The 22,463-nt window shown below is 40.6% G+C and overlaps 1 protein-coding gene across 1 annotated transcript in view; it reads right to left on the bottom strand.

Moving 5' to 3' along the window:
* LOC112944496 (connector enhancer of kinase suppressor of ras 2-like) overlaps positions 1 to 16,469 on the bottom strand; it is a 165,885-nt gene extending 149,416 nt beyond the window's left edge. Inside the window, exon 1 of the mRNA XM_026035945.1 lies at positions 16,403 to 16,469. Coding sequence (XP_025891730.1) covers positions 16,403 to 16,469 — 67 coding nt within the window. The remainder of the gene's footprint in view (positions 1 to 16,402) is intronic.
* Positions 16,470 to 22,463: the final 5,994 nt, after the last annotated feature.

The following is a 22,463-nucleotide window of genomic DNA, read 5'->3' as shown; positions in this document are numbered from 1 at the left end:
CCAAACTTCCAGTAGAGGTAGGAACCTCAATCATGTTGCTTTTGGGTAACTTTCCAGTATTGGTGGTTGATTACCCTTTATGTTTTCCAAACTCCTTTTCCCCATGCAAACTATTTATAAAGTTTTCCTATACTTCCTATGTGCCTTTTTTGGTTTAAGTCAATAGACACTGATTTCCAATTCCTGCATAGCAATTTCAGATTTCTTCCTGACTGACCTGCTTAAGATAATTAACTTTTTCCTTGTGCTAAACTGACAGCTACCTAAGAAACAGCAGGCATTCTTAATGCTAATAATGCTATGCAGCCCAAGGCTTTTTATTTCTTAAATTACTAGCATAAAGAAGATTGCAGCAAGTCATATTTGTTGAATAAATGGTGAAGATGTTTCAGCTTAAAAGAATCAAAGATTAAATCAAAATACTCCCCTCAAAAAAGAGCAGAGAATTAATATATTTTAGTAGGGGCTGTGATTCATAACCTATTGGCTAATGATCACTTGACCACATGTTTCTGTTTTCATACATGATTCCTGGCCAGTGCTGCGACATGGATTAGTATGTGGCCTATCAAAGATATTGCTTGGCCTGAAACAAGAAAATGGTTCTTAATTAGAGCATTTACTGATAGCAAAACACAGCACCGTTGGCAAAAAAAAAMCACCAGATGATGGGCTTATTACTGAAGTTTCATTATATTCAGGCTGTTCAAATTTGTTATATGAGATAGTTCCTTTTAGCAAGGGCTGGGAAAAGGAATGGAAGTGACAGCAACAGGAATGGAAATGACAGCAACAGGAGGTGGTTCTCAAGCTTGCAAAGGAGCTTCATGATCATGCCAGAAGTGGAACCCAGCTCTGCTCTTTCTCCATCCGTTAGACCTTTCGCTGGACCATACGCAACACGCAACAGAGCTGCTCTTTTTTCTTCACTCTACATTATGGCCTGTGCCCATTGCTGTCTTCCAAGTGTGCACCTGCGTGGCACTGAGGCCTGAAGATACACAGATGGGGAGGAGAGSTCAGTTTACAACACAAGAGTCAATGCAGCCTAAACAGTAGCTTTATAAGTTCCTTCCTACTTTAATAKGTTTGTCAGAAGTAGGCTCAGTAGCTTGACAAGCTTTGCCCTTGGGTTGTTCACATGCTTTTAGAGGCTTGGGAGGCAGAACAGGGACAGCCAAGAGTTTTTCTGCAAGAGGAGAGCTCGTGGAGCTCGTCCTCCTGAAGGCCTTCATTCTAGCATTCAAAAGGCATTTTTGTTGTATTTTTGTAACAACTAGCTAATGATTCCCAACCCATATGCTTGTACCAGATGTCTGAACCTTCACCAGCCTGATCATATTTTTTTCCTTCAGAGGAGCAATTTCGTATTGCTTAATAATAATAGTCAAGATCATTATTTTAATTCTCATCACTTCAAGTCTAAACATAGCAAGTATGATGAATAATATGCTTCGTTTTTTCTTCCCCTTGATTAATAGGCTATATGTGTGCAGAAAACCACTTCAATCTTGAAGACATTATTTCCCCAGTGCAGCTCTTGCTGCCCAGATCTTATTTCCTGAAGCAGTTTCCCTGCATTCTGGAACAGCTATTGTGAGTCTAAAGTGCAAGCGCCAAAAATGAAATTTTATAACGGTCATGTGGCACAGATGCTAACTGTAATAACKGCCATTTCTCTGCGTTTCACCCTGCTTCCTTGTCACTGTTCGGAATTATTCCTCTTGAAATGGTTATTACCTGTAAAGCTCAGCACCCATATCTTCATCATAGTTATTGTGACCTTCTCCTATCTCTTCCAGGCCCTACCAGCTCTGCCTGTCATTGGGGGCACTTTCTTCAGCAATCCAAAGGTGCTTTAAACCTTGCAAGAGTGGAGGTTTGTATTGAAGTGCTGCCATGTGGGAGACACCAGAGGCTAAAAGAAATCTAGTAGTCCACAAACAGCACTCGGTATCTCTAAGGTTACCATTACTCTTAGGTAATTTAGCTAATAAATATTGCTTCGTGCTGTGATACCTGTGTGTATCTGAAAAAGGACCTAACAAACAGTGGATGCTAATATTAACTCTACATTTCTACAGTGCCTTCCATCTCAAAAGCTTTAACAGCTGCATAAAGACAATTTTATGCTTAACTGAAATGTACACTGTGGACTTGAATGTGCACACATTAAGGAGAGTGGGATCAGATAGTGCACATACCTTTTAGCTTTGCATTGAGACTGGAGGAAGGTACAAGTTTTAACACTGTTTTTAAAGGCACCGATTCTACTTCATATGACCTCCATCCTTTGGCATCTCAGGTTATATAAGCATGTATTTTCATCAACATAAACATGCAAAAGCCACCATTATGACTTGCTTCCGCATGGATTTACATAGAAAAAGTATAATTCTCTGAATCCTAAATACCATATTCTTCAGCATTAAAGCTGGTAACTTTTCCATATGCTTATTTACTCTTATTAGATTAATGTCTGCATTTCTCATCTGAAATGAGCAATATGCAAACCAGTGTCAGTGTGATTGCACCTCAGTAATGCTTTCCACTTGCGTGAAGACTTGCAGTTGTGTAACTGCAGGAAGATGGGCCTGCCTCTGCCCATGGCACCCGCTTCTTCTGCAGTTGCAGTTCTAGGTAGCTTTTTTCATCTCTTGTTAGTGTCTTCCATGTCCATTTATTGATTTTTAGAGTCAAACCAATGAGTTAAAACACAGCAGCTGGAAACACAAACTGCTTTGAAGCAAAATAGAAGATAATGAACATTTACAATAAGCAGAGCTTTAACCGAACACGCTCCTTCTTTGCTGGTTGCTATTTGGTTCTGTCTGGAGAACTCTTGATAGATAATTAGATCTTGGAAACCAGAATGAGAAAAAGTAGAGAGAAAATATACCAGCAAGTGCCTGGACTATGATGTAAAGTGTTCCTGAGATACTTCCTGATTATACAGCTTGATCAGTTTGATCACCTTGCCCATAACACCCAGCCTGCAAAGTATCCTGGCACTTACAATAAAGGATGCTTCACTCAAAAAATGTGTTTATTTTCCATGTCTCTCCTACTAGCATGGCTTTTGTGGACCAGTCTAGCTGCATGCAGGATTGGCTATCATGAATTCCATTTCAGTTAGTTTTAGGGTGTTGAATTGTGGGAAACTTAACAAAATATTCTCATCTCTTTCTGATTTACTGGACAAGTGGTACTGACCGTCACTCAGATTGAAAGCAACGGAGATGACAGGGTATCCACAGCCTAAATAAATGCAATTGAAATTCTATTTTCTTAGTAAAAATCTCAGATAATGCCCATTTCCTAAGATTGAAACAGATAAAGAGATTATGGGATTCATCCACATGCTTTTTCCAAATATACATACATAACTTCCAGTAGCTTTAGGTCATCAGGTGAATGTAGCTCAGAGCACAATTGGCCACCTAGACCTGTAAATCAAGTTTACTAAAYAGTCTTGCCTCCTGAAAGAGGTAGGATGACCTTCAGACTGAAGTGGCTTGAAATAATTTATCTTCAATCTTTTCTGTACTTATGTCATTTAGAAACCTTGTTTATTTTTCATTCTCTAAAGAATCACAGTTCCTGTTTTAAAATGTACTTTTTGAAGTAAGAAGTTGGCTAATATTTTAGCACATCCACTAAATGGTTGTTCCCGTCCAAGAAACCTTCATTCTTTTTCTGCACCAGCACTCAGAATGCAAATTGTGTTATCATTTAGGCAATGCTTAGTCATGATACTTCAGTGCTGTGTTTTGGGCATGGTAGCTGTGGAATAGAAAATGAGACTGATTCCATAATAATTAGTGATGATCTCATAGTTCTATTGCAATTCATTCTGTTTTTTGGATTTGACCAGAAAATTGCAATAATTACATTATTATTATTTTATGGAATTGTATTTATTTTATGTATAATTATGAAGTGCTGCTATTTGTTTCCAGTAAGCTTTGTTACCAGCATATTAAGATTGTAACCCAAGGCATGGTGTGGCTTGCACGAGGAAGATTGACTCAAGCTGGCACGAATCTCAGCCAGGGTCAGATACAGAGGCAGTTTATTTGACTCTCCTCTTTCACCATTGTTGTTTGCTTCGTTATGAGAACAAACACAGGAAGGCATTGCATGTGTGCTGTAGGGCTTAATTTTGCTGCTGACATCATCCTTGCATGCAACAACTTGGTTTCCAATCAAAGATTTAGTTGTTGTTTCCCATTTCCTCCTGAAAGAGGGTATATCGATGAAATTTGAAAGAATACATTTTATGGGAATCCCAGGAATTGAAATCCTGTAGGACATTAAATAGCAAAACCAAACCAAAATACAAATGGTAGGGTGACTATTTTATATACTTAGTAAATCACAAATAGTCTGGCATTACACGGAAGAGCTATACATGATATTTCTGCCTGGACACATGGAAACTGGAAAGCTATCAAAAGCATAYGGAAGATACTTGAAACCCATTGAAAAGCAATGCCTTTCAAAACTGCTAAGTGTTATCTGGAATTAATTTATAACAAATGCCAGGATTCCTCATATGTCAACATCTTTTTATTACCAAGGTTATGCTTAAAAGAAAATGGAAAATCAYGGAATATTTTAAGAATAAAGCCTGCTGTTGTGCCACGGAACATCACTGAGGAGCCTTGTAAAAGAATTATCTGCAGAACTACCTTCAGATACTTAAAATGAAAGGAACTTAACAGTTCTTGCAAGTACTTAGAAAAAGCAGCAGCTCACAATAAACAGGGGTTAGGAACGCTTTTTTACTTGGTCTAAGTGATATTGATGGCTTTGAGAAYGATTTAGAGATTGAATTAAAACACTTTTATTGAATGATTATTTTAGTAATTTAGTTTCTAACTCAAGTATTTCCTACTTGCTAATATGCAAATAATGATTTTCTCATGCTTCTACTGAAGCTATTGATAATTTGTCCTGAGAATTATCAAAGAAGCAAAAAAAGAAAATAGCCAAACTAACTATTGCATTAAGTGAGTCCATTTCTTTTAATATTCTGAATTTGTCGATCAGTTCTAAATTTCTAATACGTTACTCTACTAGTTCTCTGCAAGTAGGGAATGCAGAGTTCAGAGTGTTTTTTCTGTGCTTCATGTATCTTTTTTTTTCTCTAAATGGTAGGGTAGTTCTATGCATAACTAAGAAAATTGCTCAGCGTGGCTTCACAATGAACAATTAAAATCTCTCTTCAGCATTTTCTGATATTGGACGTCTTCAGCATGAGCTCCGTGTTCATGCCGGGTGATCAGTAACACATCTACGTAGTCCCTTCCGTTTTTCAGGCACGTGCCCACCGCAGCACATCCCCATCTCCTACAAGACACATTCTGAAGCACTGCAAAGAATTTCATGAGTAGATGCCACCACTGAGCTGCCTCCTCCTGCTCTTCAAAGGAAGCCAAATTTCATCATCTGAAAGAGAACTTAAAAGCATCCACACTCTTCACAGTGGCTTTTAATGCCCAGCTAGTGGAACAGCAGTTTGTGCCTTCCTCCAACAGCATCTTGAAGCTGCCGGAGCTCTATGCTAGGGCTCTTTAGGCAGGTCGTTTTCAGCCTTTTCTAATTAATTGGAGTGTGTGGGATTAGTTGGCCTTTGCCTATAAAAGAGTACTTTGATGTAATTGCAAACATTTGCAACATACAGAAACACGCTCTGTTTGCCAAGTCTGAGGTCAAAAATCGTTGAAATTGTCACTTGGTTTTTGCTCTCTGCTAATGCTCGCTCTGGACTTGGCTTTGCTGTTTTGAAAACAAAGTTTAGAGACAGGGAAAATACTTGCACAGAAAAGGCAGACGGCGCCGTACAGCAGCTGAGCTCGGCAGTATTTTGCACACCAAGTGAATTCTGCACTGCAGTGAACATGAACTGAAGGGGCTGTCAACACTCCCAGGAGCAGACACTGATGGGAGAATACTGGGGAGAGGGGGGAAAAAGGTTTTATTCTCCTCATTTTGTTTCTCCTGCTCTTCTCCCACTCATATTCCTTCCTTCCTCCCTTCCTTTCCTCTGGATTTTCAGTGCAGCTCACTGCCAAGTCACTGCAACCCTCTACTCCCTAAGGCCAGAGGTAGAGACTTTTAAAATGGAAGAATTCCTTCCCAAACTGATGCTTACTGTCCATCTGATCATGAAACATTTTTTAGAGATTAAATGAATAAACAGGGGAGAGGAGAGGAGAGGAGAGGAGAGGAGAGGAGAGGAGAGGAGAGGAGAGGAGAGGAGGAGAGCTGTAACATGCTCTTCATTCAAGTGATAATTGCTCTCTGTGAGTTGTCAGGCTGATGACATCACTGTCCATCTTAATTCAAACAGCAGTAGTTTTTCATATGAACTAAAAAGTATATGTGTCAAAAAATAAAGCTTTTAAAAGATGAAGAAAATCTTTGTTGTGATTAACATCTCTTCTTTTGCTTGTTCCCAGAAGGAATTCTAGTGGATATACAAATCTAGTGGCTTGTTTGTTGGCAATATAGGGACTGAATGAGTCATAAACTGTTCCTTGAGATTGTATTTATGGCTCTGTAGAGCAGACCACAAGGACTACTTAGCTGGTCTCTTGGCACTTAGTGGTAATTTTCATATATCTTCAATGTTCAATCTTCAATGTGGTCTTCAATCAGAAAAGTATATATTTTAAAAGGCATTTATAACTAATTTCTCTACAGCTAAAAGGTCATAGGCTTTCTGAGGAGGATGACTTTAAGGATGACCTATATGGAAACATGCAAAAATATACAAAAACATGATACTGGCTGGAARCAATTTCACCTTTTCCTGCTCTTGAGTAAAGGTGATTAAGTCATGCTCATAGTCTGTCAAAAGGGTACGAGAACCTGGTCAGTGCTAAACAATCTCAATGGCTAACAGATGAATCTTATCTTATTCTTTAATAATCTAAGTTATAGAATATAAAATAGAATATGGAATACAGAATATAGTAACCAGTGGGTCTCTCTTGAAGGAAGAATGGCTGTTAGTGGAATTGCAACGTCTTTAACACAGGGAATAAAACTCAGTTTATGTTGTAGCTCTGTCAAGGCATGCCTGGAAGAAGGAAAAGTCGTATATGGAAAAGGAGATTACTCAAATAAAGGAAAAATAAACTTCGTTCACTGAGTGAAAGGAAAAGTAAGGTGGTACTTGCATCTAACTTGAAAACTGTTGACAGCACTTGTGGATAGAATTTGCTGGGCCCTTCAGGAACAAATAGCTTTGAAAGGCAACTATTAAACAGTGAAATGGATTGGAATCTTGACTTCAAAACTACCCTAAGATTGAGTGATACTTATAGCTTGCAGCTTGCATGCAGCTCCTCCCATCACTGGTGTAAACAGAAAGCTCCTGAAACAGCAAAATCAGCTGAATCCTTCAGAAAGAGCCAAGTTGTACTTAACTTCTCCTTAGAGGTGATCGTGAATACGGTCAAGTTGAAGACTTCTGCTTTGGCTTCCTGCTGCAAGGCAGCTTGTGTCATTCTGAAGAATGGAGACTTYGGTGCTTGTGATGGGTTTATGACATCCTATATCTGATTTCCATATACTGAAATTGCAGGAAATGCAAGTGTAGTCACACATCACAATAATGAAGAAATGTATTATGGTTCCATATGCCAAGCAATTATTAATGGATTCATATTAGTGACGGTGACATTTTGGTTGGAAGGATGTTAGAGTTAAGCTAAGAGTTAAAATTCAGGATTTCTGAATGAAAGAATATTCAACAGTGAGTGTTATGAAAAAAAAAAAGTATATTCTGAGCTAGAAAATCCCTAGCATAGCATGGAGCTTTGGGATCTCCTGAAATCTGTAAAATTTTTGTGCTTGATAATATCTAGGGTAAAAAAGATGAATATGTTTATAGGGAAGAGATATTAATATACTTTGTAAAATTATCGTCTGTTACAGTTTTATTTTAAGTAAGTCATCCACACTATAAATAAAATGCACCACAGGCCTTTTATAATTCATTTTTCCTGGAAAACATTCGGTGGAGAATTTGACTAGGCAAAAGCAAATGTTGCCTTGGCCTTGGACTTTCCTGAATGCATCACTATAGAAGGTCAACAAGGATAATTGTTGGGAGCCATCTGAGCATTGGTTAATCAGGAATAATTTCATTTTGTTTCATCATACGGCTCTTCGCAAATCCAACCTTACAATTTGTTCTTCTCTCTGCATCCTATAACGATAACTCACTGAGGTCCATTTTTCATCTCCTGTTAATCTCCGTGTTATCAGCAGATCAGGGGAAAGAGCTTAGTGCGAAAAAGGAAACCACTGAATATCCACTTCCAAAGTGATATTTGGAAGTTTTCCCCAATGTTATGCTGGGAGCAGAGCATGAATGTATATTATTGCTCAGCATCACTGTGGCTTATTCAAGTACAATTCTTAATTTAATGTTATCACTGTCATTAATTTCACCAGCAGAGCTGCAACCTCCCATTTTTGTCAGCACTTCAGGATATTTGCTCTCCAAAAGAATTAAATTAATATGTTGCTTAAATGTTTAAAGTACTTATCCTTTTTTTTTTTTTTTTTTGGCTTTCAAACTCATAGCTGATGTTAAAATTCATGTGCAATCTACCTCAGGACAAACCATAACATTCTGCTCGCCTTCCTGCCATACGCACGTGTTGCAATGCTCAGCATGCCTCGCGCGTTTCTTTCTTTACTACAAATAGATTGATTAAACCTGTCAGAAACAGATGTATGGAAATTTCACCAGGTAGGAATGTTTCTTTACCCAAACACGAGGCCTTTATCTGATGCATAACCTGTATGGAGGAGCTTGAGGACGCTCCCGGGAAGCACCAGCTGCCTTCCCGTGGGTTTTGAATGCCGAAATGGGGACACCACCAAGACTACGATGTTTTTTTTTCTGACAGGTATAAATGCAACTCATAAAACTTTTTGCAAAGTAAAATATTTTGAGACTGTTTTCCAGCTTTGATAACCAGGTATACTGTAGCACTGTGGTACATTATTTTTCTACTTTGTTTTTTTTCCAAAGAATTAGACATTTTATAAACTTGTAAAAATTAGCCCTGAGGTGTTATGCCTAGTATTCCCAACATTATGGTACATGTGTTGGTGTCAGTCCTGCCAGAACAGTCTTTTAGCTAGATGCAAGGGAAAGAGTAGGACTCGGGAGAGAAAAGGGGTGTTGCTGGGATTATGCTTGGGATGAAACAAGGAACGAATTTTGTTGCTCAGCAACATACAGTATCTTTCTAATTACTTGAWGCATAAAGTCTTATTGAATGCGATTGGAAAGTGTCAACTGCAGGATCCAATTTGTTCCAAACTTTGCTTCTTCATGTGAAATACTGAAATAATGGAGAAATGGAGAAGGGTGATCTCTTCTGAATGTGCAGTGCTGCTGTGGTCTCCCTGCAGTGAGTGGAATTCAAGGAGAGGTGGAAATTTTGCATGATATGRCTTGATATAGCATAAGATTACAAGATATAGAGATGTATGACAACTGTGTCTGGCTGCCTATATTAAGATTCAAGACAATAAAACAAATTTCTGTACGTAATATCCTTGAAGATTAGTTATGTTTGATAAATGTGACTTGAGAGGCATTCGTGCAWCTCAGGCTTTTCTCTGCAAACACTATTATATTTATTTCAAAGTGTCTGAATGTATATGTTTTATGAGGAAATGTTAGAATGCATCAGTGAATCTCCAGATACTAAAAATAGACTTGCTAGTGTTGCTGAAATGTTTTATGGAGCTAGTGCAAATCTGCAGCCTGTTTTTGGAAGATATATTGGCTGGGTTCTAATTTGCCCTCCTAAGAAGAGTACTTGTAAAAATGAGGAATAGTGATGGGGATGCAGAAATATCTCAACTGAATAATTAACATGGAACATGCAGGTGGAGGTGGGACACGGCTGCCTTCTTACAGGGCCCTGCTCGGCCCTGCATGGCCAGCTTGTCATGACACCAACTGTGACTGCATGTGTGTTGGAAAGGGAGCTAAGTTGCTCTTCCACCCTGTGTCCTGGCATCCAGGGTACACCGATTGATTTCAAAGTGGTGATATTTGAAGCTTTGAAGGTTGAATCCCAATTACCCTGTTGATCTTCTGAGACCTGTGTGATACCTTAACCTGGGAGGCTGAAAGGAGTGCACTTTGGGCTCCAGTGTGGAGAAGCAGACGCGTCTGACAGCGCAGCTCTGGTCAGTCCCATCTTCTGCTCTCAGGAGCTTCAAATATGATATCTTAATACCGTAGTCTTCTCATAAAACATCAGGTCTTCTCAACGTTAGACATTGGCACCATGTTGACTTTTCTTTTGATTTCTTTGTCTCTGACTTGGTTTTTCTCAATTAAATATGTTTTCCTGCTACATGTATACATTATACATACTAGCAATTGTACTTCATAAGCAATGTGGACAGCATCTCTTTTTAATTTCCATGTACAAAGCAGATGATAACAAAACCATGACATGGCCAGCAACTTTTAGAAATGCTAATGATTAGTGATCACAGATATTCTGGAAAGATTAAATCATGAAATATCCAGAAGGAAGTCAGGGGTATAATCTTTTCTAGACCATTCCATATGTGTYGGAGTCATTCATCTGCAAGAAACCAGGATCTTGTTTGACCTGGAAACAGCCTTGGGAAGAGATTAGCCTGTTCTGCTGTAACAGGCTGGGGATCTCAACAGTTGCAGCCCGACGTGTCCCTGATCTCTTCTGAGATGTTCCGCGGTGGGAATGCCCAAGCCCGCCTGGGCACCGTGTTCTGCCATTTCACTGTACCTGCTATTAGAAAGCTGCTGCTTGGAATCTCATCTCACATCTCCCATACTGTAAAGTAATCGACTTATTTAGTCTCCAGGCCCCTTTTAACGAGCTGTTTTAGCCCAGAGAGGTGTTTTCGCATCCGTGTAGATGTTGTTTTAGTTGTGATGGTGGATTTGCCTCTCTTTTACAAKCTTGAAGACTCCCCTCATTTTCTTTGAAGTCCTTTTTCATTCTCTACTTCTATTCCACTCATTTTTTCTTAGTTAATTGGCTTAGGTAAATAACAAAAACTAAATATATGGTAGAATGAAATAGATACCAGGGATACCTTTAGGATCTAAWGGGTATTTCCTGCTGCGTGGTGTTAGGACCCTCTGGCAGTGTGCACAATCYGAAGCTGGGACACAGACATCATTCTCTCACTAGCTGAACATTTATATTCATCTGTGCTCATATTTCCACACTTCATGGTGTGGGGGTAAATCATTGAAAAGGAGGAAGTAACTATGAATTAATTCTGTTAACTGAGAAACATAATTGTTCTTAGAGACCCCAGGTTTTCGCTACAGAGATGAGCAAGGYGAAGCCTGAGTGGAGCGGAAAGGACTCATGCCTTTGACAGCAGGAGATCCAGCTGGAGATCCGTAGGTACCCACTGCTGACACTGGGCACACCAAGGGCTGGAGATCCAGCTCGTGGCTGCTTCCCTGGCTTGCCGAGGGATGAAATCCCCACGGCAGCTACTGCTGCAGGGAGGGCAGCCGCGGGACTCACAGGCTTCACTCTGGCAGAAGGGAAGCCTGCAGTTTGATCGCTTATTGTTGACAATCCATGAGCTCACTTTGAGTCTGCTACTTGCAAGCACTAAATTCTCCTGTAAATAAATTTTTCCCTTATTTTTATAAGATATCATAATCTAGATCGGCTAAAAACCAACATGCAACCAAGTAGCTGTTGCCAGAATTTATTCCTAAAAATGTATCACRGTTTGAAACTTGTAGGAAGCCTGAGAGAGGAATTGCAGACTGCTCCGATTCGATTTCTCTCCAGCAACAAGCAGCAGTGTCATGCTGGTAGAGCACAGTAATGCAGGGAGCGCTTGGGAGCCATCCCCCTCCATGGTTTGTTTCCTTCGCCTTCGAAATTGCTGAAAGTAGATTGAAAATGATAAAACCTTCGCTGTAGAACAGCCTGCAAATTCAGTGCTAATTCTAAAGACTGTGGCTCTCGGATCTTTCCCAAATSTATTTGTCTATGGTAAGAACTGAAAGAATGCCATAAAACCTGCATTTTTCTAAGTAAGATGTGACCTGGGTTATCTACTTAAGTTTCAAATTGCATCTTGCGAAGTAGAATTCTTGCATTACGGGATTCTAAGGTCAGAAAGGGAGATCAGGGAAGCTAAGTATCATCCAGCTCAGCAGCTCTAAGGCTGCTTTTGCACTGGATCATAATATTTAGCTGTGCCTCCAGTACACTCAAAGATTTTATATATAACACTGTGTAAACAGAGGAGACTCCCTGTTTATGACATACTGCTACAGAGCAGGTAGTGATTTAATGAAAAGCAAAAAAAAAAGCCTGAGAAGGGGTTTGCCGGAGCCCTGTGTGCTGTGAATGCTAACAAGTCCACTCACGTCATCAGCCTCCGTGCTCCCAGCTCCCCCTCCTCCCTGCCTTTCTCTTTTATGAGCCAGCTTGAAATCAGGGAATTACATGCTAAGGAAAACCCTTCAGCTAAACATATAATTATTCTGCACAGGATCAGTGCAGCACAGTTAATCAGTTTACCAACTGAATTAATTTTTATTTTTTCATGTCTGCATCTCCTGTTGAGAGTGGAGAAATTCTGCATTTAAAGGGGAAAGAAATGGTTGCAGTTGTGAAATAAGCATCCGAAGCTGAGTGCTCATTATGAGAGAAACCTCTGCTGCAGGTTGTACTATCAGGCAGCACGACTTGGAACAGCTGACTCCATGTGGAGTTATTCCTAGTTTMATTTCAACTGTTCAATAATATTCCCGTCTCTCCGAGTCACAGCTGCATTTCGCTGCGTGGTATTTCATTTCACTTTGCTGGATTATTTTGGAAGGTTAGTATTTATTTGTACGTAGGGGTCACTTAAATGTAAATGAGATCACCTTTTAAATGACCCACGACTTGTAAACTGCTTCTCTCAGGAAGAGTGAAAGAGGAAAGAGGAAAATCTTTGATGCTGTTATTTGAAGAATACCTAGCGAACCTGCCAGTTTTTACTCAAGATGAAACCACAAGTTACCACTAATTTACTAATTGTATCTGCAAGGCAAGCCTCCTCTGTGCCCCTCCGACGTGCAGGATTGCCTGCCCTAGTGCACACACACGTATGAGGATAGCCGGGTTCAGCGGGGCGCTCTCCGGTGACGCAGTCCCGACTGCCAGGGGACACGGAGCGTCACGACAAGGAGGGGGCTCCCAGGCCGGGCAGCGGCCCGTGCCGCCCTGCACGAGCCTTGCAGGTCCAGGCACCGCGGGTATTTTCTCAAGGTTCTCTTTAACATGCGAAACTCAATCAGAATTAAAATAGAACAATTTTAAGAGCAATATTTTGTTCTTAACGGTATGTTTTTTCCAACAGTGCAGAAATGACGTTTGAGCAAGCCAATGGAAGGCCCTTCCTCTTAAGCTAACTTCTTGGGYCTCTAGTCTATCCCCAAGAAAACATCTGAATTAAGTAAGATATGGAAACATAATAGACCCTTTTCTGGAGGGGAAAACATGGAGAAATGTAAAATATTGGGAAAAAATGGGAAAAAAAAGAATAGTGTCTGAAAATTGTTGAAAATATCTCTACAAATCACATTGTCTATTCCTTTGAAAGTTTTTTTTTTTTTTTAACTACATTGACTTTTCCTCTGCATTTGCAAAACTTTATGGAATATTCCTGCATACTCTAAAGACAAATTCTTTAATCAAAGGTAGAGTCTTAGTCTAGACYTCTGTCAGCCTCCAGCATGAACGTCCAAAGACTTGTGTGGCCTTTTCTGGTTGACCACAATGTGCAACCCAGTTCCCAAGTTAAATTCCAATTGAATGAGTTCCCAAGGAAGGAACCGTGGCTAAATACAAGATGCCAACTTGTCATAATAATATTTCTTAGAGCTTAGTAATTTTTACTTTTTTTGGCAAGTAACATTTCCTTAAGGAACAGAACAGAAGGATGTCTCCTCTTGGATGGGGCTTGGGCTGCAGCTGCTGCTGATAATAGCTCACTGCAGTCAGGATGCATTTGGGGCAGCTGGGTCTCAAACTATTAACATAATTTTTGTGGCTTTCTCCCGTGTTCCTCTAAATTATTTGATGCTGCAGGATTTCTGTACCAGTTACTCTCAAAATGGAGTTTATTGACAGTTTTAAAAAATATGTAACAGTAGCAGAAGTGATTGCTATGATAAATTCTACTATCATTCTACTGCAAAATGTATTACAATTTATAACCTTTACAAATAAAGATCATTGACTACAGGTATTTTAAGGAAAAATAAGGTATATTATGCTTGCCCTTTACCATGTTTCTTTCCATGGTGAAGGTAATAGTGCACATTGATAAGAGGATAAATTTGCTGAAATGCCTTTACAATAACTTTTCTCTTAAAGAAGTGTACCTTTCAGTATAAGTGACTTTGTTTTATCTATAGGCTACCTTAGCACTCATTAGCTGTGCAGAGCTTTGAACTCACTAATTCATTAACAGCTCTGGAGCAGAATTGCAACAGCTAATGGAGCTSATAACACCGAAAATAAGTACATTACAGGTAAACTGTGGCCGTGACTGGACAATTGCTATAAAGCTGGAGATTTCCAAGTAATCTTGGCGTAATTTTGGGGTGCTTCCATTTATATTTCCGAGGTTTGTTAGGTTTTCCTTGGCTATAACCAAAGCGTGCGAAGCAAACACTCTATTAGTATGTTAAAAATAGACGTCCRTGCCCCGTTGGTGTCCGTGGGTGCCGCCCAGGGACGTGTCTGCCCCGCGAGTGCCTCGCCGCGGGTTGCAATGTCTGTGCTCGTGCCACAGCCCCGAGGCGCACGCGGGCAGGACCGGCTGCTCCCGCTTTCCCTAGGGATGCAGGAGGCAGTTCCTGTGCAGAGATGTTGCACTTAGGCCRCTCAGCACTGGTGGTTCCTCACATGGAGGAAATACTGGAATTCCACGTTTAAAAAATCTTCTGTTTTTACGATCTTGTATTCTGTAGTACATATACATATTATAGACTAATAGTAGCAAAGATCTAATTGGTTTACATCAAAAAAATTACAGAATGTGGGTTCTTTTTAAATGCAGCAACAAGTACTACATATACTTTGACATTTAAATTACGTTATAATTCAACTTATGAGTTAAAGTAGTGTAATAATCTGCCTATTTTAAAAATATTTTTGTACTAATAGTAGGGATGTAGATCAGCAGACTCTCCTGTGCACACACACTAGGTGCTGGGTTCAGGAAATGCCATTGGAATGAGGGTATTAATCATACATGTAGGGGTTTCAGGAGTCATCCTGATGACCTGYCTCAGACCTCCCAATTAACCCAAGTTGACACCTCAGAAACAAACTACCTCCAGCACCTTAGGTGCCATTTGCTTTGTAATACTTCATGCTTGTGAAGGAATAGTTTGTGTGTAGTGTGTGTGATGAGCACCTGAACAGCCCCGTTTGAATGAAGGATGGAGATGCAGCTGAGCTGATGAAATCAAAGCCGTCGCCTAATTACTGATAACCTGCTGCAAGCTTTAAGGCTCTTATAATGGGCAGCCAGTTCATCCTTCCAGTAAGTTCAATAATCTCATTACAGAAATTTTCTCCACCAAGAACATCCAGACAAAATGTGCACCTCTTCCCTTATATAATGGAGATTATGTGTTGCAGAAATTATTTGTCCCTCAGACAGAGAGCTCCTCCGAAGCGTCTCAGAGCCGTCACGCAGGCTGCCGTGTAAACACACTGTCCCCGCACTCGGGAGGAACCCAAACGCTGGTCACCGGCTCCCGCTCCTCACCCCTCCATCCGGATCAACCTGTTTGTAGCCGAGCCCGGCACGGTCAGCCCAAGCCCTCTCCCGCTGCTGTGCCGGGAAATCACCCTGGGTGCCAGGCTGGGGGCTGGAGCTTCCCTGGGGGGCCGCGCTGGGCGCTGCGCACCCCGCGGCGCCGCCTGCCCTGTCCGCGGTGCTGGCGCACCCGGAGCAGGATGGGTGCCTGCGCGGCGCAGCCCCTCGTGCCCCGCGTGGGCGCCCGGCGCGCGTGCCGCACAGCCACTGCGCCACGTCCCTGCCGGGGCACAGCGCTGAGCAGGGCAGGTGCCGCACAGCCGGCCTCCCCGGGCACGGCGCGCCGTCATGGACTCCCGGGATGGAGCAGGTTGGCGCCGCGTTTGCCCGCGGATGCGCTCGCTTCCCCGGCGATCCCGGCAGCGCGCTGCGCGGCGCGGGCAGCAGAGCCGCACGGCGCTTCCCAAAACTGCATTAACTCTTCCCAACACAAAGCATACAGTAGCAAAAATGCAAATTGCGTGGAGCTAAAGTACAGACAATACACAGGAATAAATGATCCTACCTTTCATCCAATCCACTACTTGCTTGGGCGTCCACTTGCTAATAGGTTCCATAACGAGAGCCATCATCAGATCACTTTATCATTCACACCAAAATCAGGAAAAAAAAAGGAGAGGAAAAATGTCTCAGAGCATGGCTGGGCTGGGAAAGCTGTAGGATTTGACAGTGCAGTCCAAAGAGAAGATGCTGCTTTGTCCCTCCAGGTTTCTCCTGCACTGATTCAGTAATGTATAAAATTACACTGCTTGATCAGCGCTGGCACCTCCCCCACTGCACACAGCCTGCAACGCCGAGGAGCTCCCTGAGCCAGGAAATGGTGCAGTACGTATAGACTTACTTACAAAAAGCCTGTACCCAGTGATCTACTTATTAGACTGGCACAAATAGGAAATTCTATCGCACGGAGAGCAAGCCGGCTCTTCCAGACGCGGAGTTTTCAAGAGCTTTATTCCAGCAAGCGCTAGGATCTTCATCAGGGAAAATAGCAGCACTGGAACTTGATAGCAGATTGTCTTGGCTTCATTGTGAATGTGCTGACTGTCACTCAGTTTAAAGAGGGGATGGAAATATCAGAATATCACTTGGCATCTGGCAAAATGCTGAGCATCTCCATCTTTACAACACAAAACGTTGCCGGAATCTTATACTATATAATCATGCAATTCAGAATGTCAAGCACAGTATAGAAAGTCTTACCAAGATAAAACTCTCAGAAGAAAACTCCTTTTTTTTTTTTTTTTTTCTGAGTGCATTGAGAACCAATGCATTTTCCCTCTATGAGTGTCTCATTTTTATAGTGAAAGAATGACAGCATAAAAGGTTGAAGTCAATTTTTTTCTACTACAGTGTTTTAATACATATAGACAAGTATAGCAAGTATTTTGATTCAGAGCAGTGGGGCCATTAGTCAACCCCTCCATTTTGTTAGGGAGAAAAAAAAAGGGAAAAAAAAGCTTTAAATGTTGCTAATACTGAAGCTTACTACCCTTTCAAAAGATGAAGGTGATGCACTTTATGAGAGGGGTCACAGAGCGCTTTTTTGGCCCTTTCATGGTTCTTTGCACGTGTGCAGCATGTGTCCCACGCCGTGTGGTTGAACAGGTGAGTGCTCCCTGWTTGATCTCTTCTCAGAGACACGTAGCCCCGCTATTTTATCTTGCAGGAGATAACTCAAATTCCAGGGAAAAAAAAGCAAAAAGGAGAAGGAGAATAAAGTAGTTCCCCGTTTCCTTTCAGGAGTCTTTCATCTGTGCCTTTTCCCTCCACACTGCTTCAAGTTCCATCAGCACATTAAAATAGGAAAATGATGATATTGTTACCTTGTCTGCTTTACTCCAGCAGAACTGTGCAAATTTACCCAGACTGAAATCTTCCTCTCTTTCTCATATGAAGTTATACAAACCAGATATGGGATATTTATGCTGTGCTCCTTCAGAAATATTCTTTAAGTCTATATGGGTAAGAATGGGCACAGACTGTTGATTTCCCAAAATGTCTCCAAAGAGACTTCATTTCTCCAAGAGCTCTCTGTTCAGTGATGCATTCTGTCCTATTTTGTTTTCCTTTTGGTTTGGAAAGTGGTATTCTGTGATGTTCCTTGGGTGCTCAGAGTCCACATRCCCCTTTCCAAAGGGTTCACATCAATTCTCAATGCAGGAAGGATTTTCCTTCTTGGAAAAAATGGGGAGAGAAAAATGGGGGGAGACCACTTGCAGTCACTTTAATTTTGTCTAAATAGTTGTTTACAATGGATATAATAATGACAAAGGTTTCAAACACACAGTACTTTTTTGTTGTTTTTTTGGTAGTAGGAGACTAGAATTGAGATATCCGGACTAAATATTTGTGTAAGCTATTGAAAACTGTACAAGCTGTTTGTTTTAGGTCTCTATTTCTTTAAATTATTTTTCCTAAATGACCATCTCTCTTGAATCCTTTTAATACAAATGTGGAAGAACTTGAAAAAAAACCCCACTCTATTGTATGTGTTGACTTTCTAGACAGAATTACAGGAAATAATCTTAATTTGTGACAGCTTGGACTGTTTCCCTAATTCCTGTAATTTGACAGTCTGTCAATGTTCTTTTGTCTCACATTTCCAACACATGCTTGCCTGGGCAGACATTTTTTATATATTTTGACATTTTTTGAAAGAAGACAGAGCCTGAATTCAAAGCCCATCCATGTCAGTGGGCACACTTCCCATTCATTTAATTGCCTTTGGCTGACAAAAGAGGCGAAAAACTATTAGTTTAGAATCAAAACTTGCATTTTCAGAATGGGTATTGTTTAAAACTTTCTCATGCAAGTACACCTGAGCCTCCCTGCCTCAAAGATGGTTTGTACTTCCATTCACTCGTTCGTTATGCACCACTGAGGTGCTAGTTCAGTCGGTAACTTCAATTTGTCTGAAAGATCTTGTCTTATTAGTCAAGACCGTCTCCTGTCTTTTCCCTTATTTTTACTACTCATAGTCTGTCTGTATTTTGGGCTTCTGCAACCTTTTGGACAACTGTCTATTTCTTGTACTACTTCTGGGAATGGAATATTTAAAGTTGTTTAAAAATGTAATGTTGTTGCTTTCCTTCCTCAGCAGATGATTTATTAATATATTCAGCTTCATTATCTGTTGCATAGATTGGTGAGCATAGCTGCATTTTGTCAGTAGTCATTATAAGCCTAGACAAATGCTCGTTCAGCTTCTCTCACGGATGTATTCATTCTGACAGGCCTGTGCAAGATTGAGTATTTGGGTATTTTCTCTGCTAACTTTATTTTTTCAGTAAAATTTTACTTCTTATACCTAATCACATAAAAATGGCACAGAACCGTGGACAGGCTTTGTCTGCCTCAGAAAAGGGGCGGGTTACTCACCGTGGGTTTCTGTAGTGGGTGCCACTGAGCAGTGGGTAAGGAGAAACGTCCTCGAGATGCGTTGCCTGCTATCTCAGTAACCAGGTCCAAGTCAGCACTTTCTGATAGAGGTTGTCCTGTCTGGCAGCTGAGGTAATGGCTTTGAAATGAGGCATCATGCAAGGGGCCATTCCACTGAGCTGTCACCCTACTGCTGAGGGGTTCTCGTGTGTGTTACAGCCAGAGCTCAGCCACAGCCAGCTTGCTGTTCCTGTCCTCTGTACGGCGCTCTGTGGTAAAGCCAAATTTTAGAACTCTCCAAACAAGAAACTTGAAGAAATAAGCAAAATTATGTAACCCCTAAAGCTGTTCCTCATGTCTTGCTATCCATTTATTGCAAGACTTCTGCCCCAAACCATCTGCCACCCTGCCTTGCATTGCTTCCTAATGCAGAYGTAACAGCAGCAATGCATTCCCACGATTGTGTTTTTTGTCCAAGCAGAATTTAACAAACTAACAAAACCAAAATGATCAAATGAACATCTTCCGTGCTATTATTTTATCTAGGTCATGTAAATGAGGAATAATTTCTAACTGAAGTCTGAACAGCAGAAGGAGCAAAGGAAGGCATTGGAAGCAGAGACAGGAAACAAACCTTTTTGACCCAAAACTGCTGTCCAAGGCCTATATAAAAGAATCTGGTGTTTTCAGACCTAATCACCAGAATGATCTTTGACTGCAGACTGTATGGAGAGGCCTAAGACCCTGCAGACTGGTTAAAACATTTCAAGGCCTTCTTTCTTCATGGCAATAATGCTGATAGTAGCTTTGAGCATTGCCTCATGTCTGTGGGATTACTAATTAAACTACCATTCTCTGCATTTTGATGGTCACCACAGGGGGTAGTTAAATGTTCTGGCATATTTCAGGGCAGATGATAACGCTCCAATTAAGGATTATGCTCAAACACAGTAGTGTAGTTATTTAAGATAACAGTGCACCCATTTATATTTCTCATTCTTTTTATTTGGTAACAAATATTCTCATATTCTTTATGAAGAAATAATCCATATTCTATGATATAAATATTATCAAGCTARTCTAAAAATGTTGAACATTTATATGATAGCTTTTAAGGAAAACATAAATATGCAGTATTTCAGGTTAAGCAAGTTATAAATGCCTTGTTTCTTTTTTATTGATACGGAGTGTTATACACTAGGACACTTATCRTTCATATTATTAGCTGAAATATAAAACACATCCTCTAAGGAAATTACTATAAAACTCTTGGTTATYATTGAAGTTACCATGTAAAGTTCTGTATTAAACAGTTGCTTTCTGGAGAAAAGAACATTTCTAAAAACACCAGAATATAGTAAACTTACTAGTTTTGATCAATTCCATTCTAACCTTTACTCTTCCTTATTTTGTCTTCATGCATTCCCTTCTTGGCATCATAACTCTTGAGGACTGTTATATTTCAAAGATGGAAATCAAGAAAACTATCTTTGGTGAATKTATATAGGACAGCAATAAAAATTGTGCTAGGATGAAAAAGGAAGGCAGGTGACATTGTGTTTAAACAGACATTCCTGTTTAAACCTTTGCCTTGTTCGTAAGCTGAAAGCTGAAGAGTTGGATTTTGACTGTCCTCATGTAACTTTAAAAGAGTTGAAAGTGTTCCCATGCTGTAAATACCTAAGGACTGTAAGGAAATGGCAAGATAACGCTCAACATCTGTCAAAAATATAGTGCTATTTGATAATGAGAGTCCCACTGCTAATATATTGACTTGTAAAATAGGCTGGATACTCTAAGCAAGAGAACGATTTTGTATCTGCTGCAGCATTCGCAGGTGTTTCTGCTCTGTGGAGGTGTTAGCCCTTCCACTTCCTCAGAACTCCTTGCATCTGAGAGGAGCCATGGAAGAGGCTGCCAGTGGGGGACATTTGCTGCAGTCTCCTAGGCCTGTGGAACAGCCTGTTGGGATGCGTGTTCTGGAGTGCCATCTACCGGCCCTGCGTACTGCTGAGCCACGGAGAGCTGAACCCTACTGTCTGCGAACCCTGCCACCTATGAACCCTGCCATCTATGAACCCTGCCACCTATGAACCCTGCCATCTATGAACCGTGCTATCTGTGAACCCTACCATCTATGAATCCTGCCATCTGTGAACCCTACCGTCTGTGAGCCCTCCTGTCTGTGAACCCTGCTAAGAACCCTGCCATCTATGAACCCTGCTATCTGTGAATCCTACCATCTGCAAACCCTACCATCTATGAATCCTGCCATCTGTGAACCCTGCTATCTGTGAACCCTACCATCTATGAACCCTACTATCTAAGAATCCTGCCATCTATGAACCCTACCGTCTGTGAACCCAACCGTCTGCGAATCCTGCCATCTATGAACCCTGCCATCTGTGAACCCTACTATCTGTGAACCCTGCTATCTGTGAACCCTACCATCTGCGAACCCTATAATTTATGAGCTTTGCCATTTATGAACCTTACCATCTAGGAACCCATCTAGGAATCTGTGAACTCAATCGTCTGGGAACCCTACCATTTTTGCCGTGCAGAGCTGAGCAAAAGAGGGCTACTCCAGTATTCCATCTACATAAGTAGGTTATTTCACCTGCAAGACTGAGCTCCATTGATTATGTTCTGAGAACGAGTGGAAGTTTTCCAGTGAAAATTCATGTGTTGACCTAGCAAAGTGAAATTTGTTTAACTTTGGAAGTGGGAAGTCTTTTATTGTATGAGAAATAAGCAGGTATTTTTTACTGCTGATGTTTAAGCTTACAACATTTTACTTTTTTTTTTTTTATAGAAACCCATTGCAGTCTTTGTTACTCAGTGTAATCAGAGGTATTGTATTAATACTCCACATTTTACATGTAGCTTCATTAAAAATGATATTTTATTGCTCCATTATGTGATATATTTGTTTTGTGAATATTTGCTAGTGATAATAAATGATATCTTACAATAACTTGGTATTAGAACACCCCAAACGTGTTTTGGAAATCAAATCCAATATATATTCCATGTTTCAACACTACGRAGAAATTATCTCATAATCACTTGCCAGTAAAATATACTTTGACATTTCAGAGATTTTTTTCTGCATAGCTTTTTTCTTAATATATTTTAGTGTGCATGAAAGCCTCTGTTCTGACAGCTCTTGAGATTGAAGTCTTCTG

Source organism: Nothoprocta perdicaria, unplaced genomic scaffold (genome assembly GCF_003342845.1).
Source record: "Nothoprocta perdicaria isolate Ctin4 unplaced genomic scaffold, notPer1 scaffold_17, whole genome shotgun sequence".
Classification (NCBI taxonomy): Eukaryota; Metazoa; Chordata; class Aves; order Tinamiformes; family Tinamidae; genus Nothoprocta; species Nothoprocta perdicaria.
Note: the sequence above shows the minus strand (reverse complement) of the source record. Positions and strands in the feature narration are given on the sequence as shown.